Here is a 4,427-nt window from a genome sequence, read left to right on the forward strand (position 1 = left end):
AGGAAGAGGACTGTGTTTGGTCTCAAGCCCACGCTCGAAAACATCCTGGATATGTTCAATGGCAAGATCTGGCCCAAGCTCGCCTCGTGGAACGAGGACGAACCACACACAATGTACCACATGCGCAGCCTGGAAAACCAGCGTCCTTTTTCGGTGAGCGAGACGCTCAGCGTTCTGCCGTTTGCACTATCGCACGGTCTCAACCCGTCGGAACCACCGGCGCCGCCCACACCCACTTATACACCGGCACAGCTCAACTCAAACTACTTTAGCAAACGCATGTCGTTGCCGATAGGCACGCAGATGGCGTCGTTCCAACTCTCGCGTGGCGTCGAGGATCGTACACGCGCACTCGAGAGCATCTCGCAGGGAAGCGAGGCGAATGTGGCTGCACTCCGTCGACCGTCGTTCAACAACAGTCCCTTTTTCGGTGCGAACGCCAAGCCATCCAACGGATCGCTCACTCCTTTGGACAACACGGTTGCGCGGCCTGGAGAGCCTGTTTCTCCGCGCGCTTCGCCGGCTGCGGCGGCGGCGGCGGCGGCGGCTTCGGCTTCGGCTTCGGCTGGGACATCGTCGACTGGGTTTGTGTCCAATTCGTCACCGTCGACAGGCGTTGGTGGCGCGGCAAAGTCACCTCCCGAACGGCCGGTCAAGAGCCGTAGACCTCGCACGGCACAAGGCTCGGAACGACGTTGTTCGCCTCCATCGGCGTGGTGTCCACCGGCATCATCGTCTTCGAACGTCACGGCGGCGGCGGGCGCGACGAGGCAACCACCTCGGCACGTACCGATCGAGCATTCACCGCCATCGCTCGACTCGACGGCGTTCTTCATCACGCACAAAGGCCACGACAAGGACGTGCTGTTCTTTGGCGATGTGGAGCCGGACTGCGTGTCCAAGTCGCCGCGCAATCGGCAGGTTTGGAGTCACGCCGCCGAGCGGTTTGCGGAAGGCAAGCTGGGCGCGATCTTCCTGGAGTGCAGTTTTCCAAAGAACCATCCGACCGAGTTTCTGTACGGGCATCTGTCGGTGGAGCATTTGTTTGATGAATTGAGGGTGTTGGCGCAGATGGTGAAGCGGTATAGGGAGAAGATGAGGCGTTCCTCGAGTGCGAGCAATCGCAGTGTGGGGGCGGCTGGTGCTGGAGTGAATGGTGGTGGGAGCGCGACGGCCAAGCTGAACGGAGATTCGCGGTTCGTGCATCCGCATCTGGCGCCTTCACCGTTGGGGACGGCGGCTGTGTCGGTGCAAGGAGACCAACATCCGTCAGTGTATGACGGCGACTCGGAGCTGCGTGGACAACTGCAAGGTTTGGGGGTTATCATCATCCATGTAAAGCCTGCGCTGTTTCCGACATTTGTGCAGCATGATCCCGAGACCGATGCTGGACGCGCGAGTCCCACGTCGAGCTCCGCTGACGGGTCGCAGAGCTCGTCGCTAGCTGCAGCGGATCACTCACACACGGCTGCGAGTGCGAGCGACCACAAGGCTGTAGAGCCGATCTTGGATCAACGCTCGGCCCCACAGAAAATCCTCGACGAGCTCAACCTCGAGGAACACCTTGCGCGCCTCGGCGTCCGCTTTGTCATGGCAGAAAAGGGCATGCGTATTGAATGTTGATCCCCCCTGCGTATGCTTGAAATGCAACCCGTGAATGGATGCGTACTTGGTCCCGTTTGCACCTCGCGCGGCGTGTGTGCTCTTTCACATCAGCAATCGAGCCGAGCACAGCGGCGTCGTGTACAGACTGGCTCAGATGTCGGGCTGAAGCGAGTGAGGCGACGAGGCGACTGAGGCGACTGAGGCGACTGAGGCGACTGAGGCGACTGAGGCGACTGAGGCGACTGAGGCGACTGAGGCGAGTGTAGGCGTGCATGCTGGATACGTAGTGACATGTAGTGGGATGGGGAGACAAGAGGGGAATGCTCGCTCGAATCACGAATCACGAATCACGAATCACGAATGGAGATTTAAGAAAGGCTAAGATACAAAGCGAGAGAAAGCGGATAGCTAGTAATGGGGTAGGTTGCCAAACCCCTGTGGCGGAGGAGGGAGGAGCGCATAGCCAGCAGCGTCGTAGTTCTGGCCCGCGACCGAGTTGCCCCACCAGCGGATCTGGAGGCGGCCGTTTTTGGGGAGGACGAGCGAGAAGAAGATGACGATACTGCTGATGATGGTGCCCGAGTCCAACGCAGCCGCAAGCACAAAGTTGTACTTGCGAACGAGGTACTGGAAGACAAACCCAACTGCAAACCAGCTCGAATAATTCAATCCGGACGCAGGCGGAATGAAGGCCACGCCAGCAAAGATAACCGGCCAACTAACATACCTGATCCAACTCCTCGGATACCTCCTTGCCACCATCCAGAACGGCAGCGGAATCAGCGCTCCAAACAACATCGCCCAGTACATCACCCTGTACATCGAATCGCGCCCAAACATCCTCGCCGGTCCAATTGCACCCCACACCAAACTCGCCGTGTAAAACACGCGAATGTTGGGACACGTAAACGAGTTGGGCTGATCTGGCGAACACAAGCCCTCGATATTGACAAACATCCAACTCTTGACGCCCAACTGAACAAAGCATGCCACAAACACGCCGGACAGCTGCGCCAAAAACGTCAGCCGAGGTGGGATCTTCATGTAATGCCCCAGTTTGAGATCCTGCACAAACTGCAGCCCACCTAGCAAGCCCTGCAGTGCAAATGCCTTGAAGATCATGTTAGGCAGTGGCTTACCGGGAAGCATGTACCCCACCAGTAGCTCGCCGATCAGGTTCGTCCCGATGGCTTGACCCGTCATGGCATACACAAACCCTGCTGGCAAAATGTAGATCGTCGGGATCAGGATCGACACGATCAGTCCCCAGATGGGCAACCCTGTGTCGTACACCTCGACCATCACCACGCCAAACACGAGTGCCATCAGGAACATGGCTGCATACCACCAGTCCGGCGTCTCGGGATAATGGCGCATAAACTTGGCGTGCACGTCATCCTCCTCGGTCCTGATGCGCATAAACCCCTTTTTCAACGCCTTGCCGTGGTACAGCACCGTGTGCGTCAGCACCGACGTCAGCATGGCAAAGCCCGTAGTGTACACCAACGACAACGTTGTCGACAGATACAGCGGCGAGTAGTTCTCGTACGCCACCTGATCCAGGTCGCTGCCATTCACAATCACCCGGCTGATGTTGTACGGCTGTCCATACCGGTCCCACGACGCGCCGCTGTTGAAAGGCAAGTACGACTGGTACCATGCGTTCTTGAACCACATGATCGGCGCCGCGATCCATACAAAGATGACAAAGCCGAAAAAGATGTTGCACTCGGCCCACCAGGGCGTGACGAGCGGCGAGCCAATGTAGCTGATCTGCGTCCAGTCGATGGTGAGCGTCGAAAAGCCGAGACCGGTGATGGTGCCAAACACAACGTTGATCGGCATGTTGGTAGGCCAGATCCAACACACCCAGTTGAACACCGAGAGAGACATGAACAAGTACCCCGGGATCCAGTACACCACAAATGCGCCGATGCCAAACACGGTGAAAAAGCGGAAGCGCGTCATGGTGCCATCCGCGCCGTCCTCCTCGGCATGCAGCGTGTTGAGGATTGTGGCAGACACCAAGTTCTGCGGCCAGATCATGCTTGCCGGCCACACCAGGAAGCGTCGGCACATGCCAGCGAGTCCGAACCCGATGATTTGCGAACTGAGCACGAAGAGAATGTCAAAGCCAATCTCCCTTGGCTGGCCATAGTATTGCTCCGAGTCCTGCACAATGACCACGTTGATGCCGTACGCGGTGATGATCGAGATGCTAGCCATGATTGACGTCAGCGCGTGCTCTTTAATGTTGTAGATGCCTGGGTTCAGTGAGAACTCGGCCCCGCCCAACCAGTGTGGCAGCGTCCATACACGGATGGGCATGATGGCAGCCAACAGCTTTCCGATTGGATAGGCGACCAGAAGCACCAGTGTGCTTGAAAACGTGGGCGCTGGGTAGCGCAGCGAGAAAAACATGTTGGCGCCTGTGGCGAGCACGGTGAGGAAGAAAGAGATGAACCACATGCGCAGCGTGTTGACCGGCATCTCTCGGTCGTCGATGTTGGAGACCGAGGCACGCACTTCTGGATACGGCGAGTCCTCCTCCATCTCCATCTCGAGCTCGACCATGCGCACACCTCGGGACCCTACCTCGGCGCTTTCGAGCGTGGGGTGAACGAGTCCGTGGCCTTGGCCTATGTCGCTCAAGTGGACCATGTGGAAATCGTCCTTGTAGCCGTCCTCGTATGCGTAGTCGGCCGAATCGAGCGGATACTTGGCATCGTCACTTTCGGGGCTACGGCGCAGCTCGGGTAGGGACGAGGAAAAGGCGTCGATCTGCGCGCTCTGACGCTTTCCTTGCGCCGGGATACGCTGAG

At 58.2% G+C, this 4,427-nt stretch overlaps 2 protein-coding genes across 2 annotated transcripts; one reads left to right on the top strand and one right to left on the bottom strand.

Moving 5' to 3' along the window:
- Positions 1 to 51: 51 nt before the first annotated feature.
- Positions 52 to 1,623, top strand: UMAG_10895 (uncharacterized protein; the record flags this gene model as incomplete). Its single annotated transcript, XM_011393639.1, has 1 exon — positions 52 to 1,623. One exon carries the CDS (start codon positions 52 to 54, stop codon positions 1,621 to 1,623), a length of 1,572 nt encoding a protein of 523 aa, XP_011391941.1.
- A 390-nt stretch (positions 1,624 to 2,013) lies between these two features.
- On the bottom strand, positions 2,014 to 4,427 carry opt5 (putative oligopeptide transporter; the record flags this gene model as incomplete). Its single annotated transcript, XM_011393640.1, has 1 exon — positions 2,014 to 4,427. A coding segment is annotated over one exon (2,414 nt), but the record flags the coding sequence as incomplete, so codon positions are not given.

The sequence above is a fragment of the Mycosarcoma maydis genome, chromosome 18 (assembly GCF_000328475.2).
Source record: "Mycosarcoma maydis chromosome 18, whole genome shotgun sequence".
NCBI classification, from domain to species: Eukaryota; Fungi; Basidiomycota; class Ustilaginomycetes; order Ustilaginales; genus Mycosarcoma; species Mycosarcoma maydis.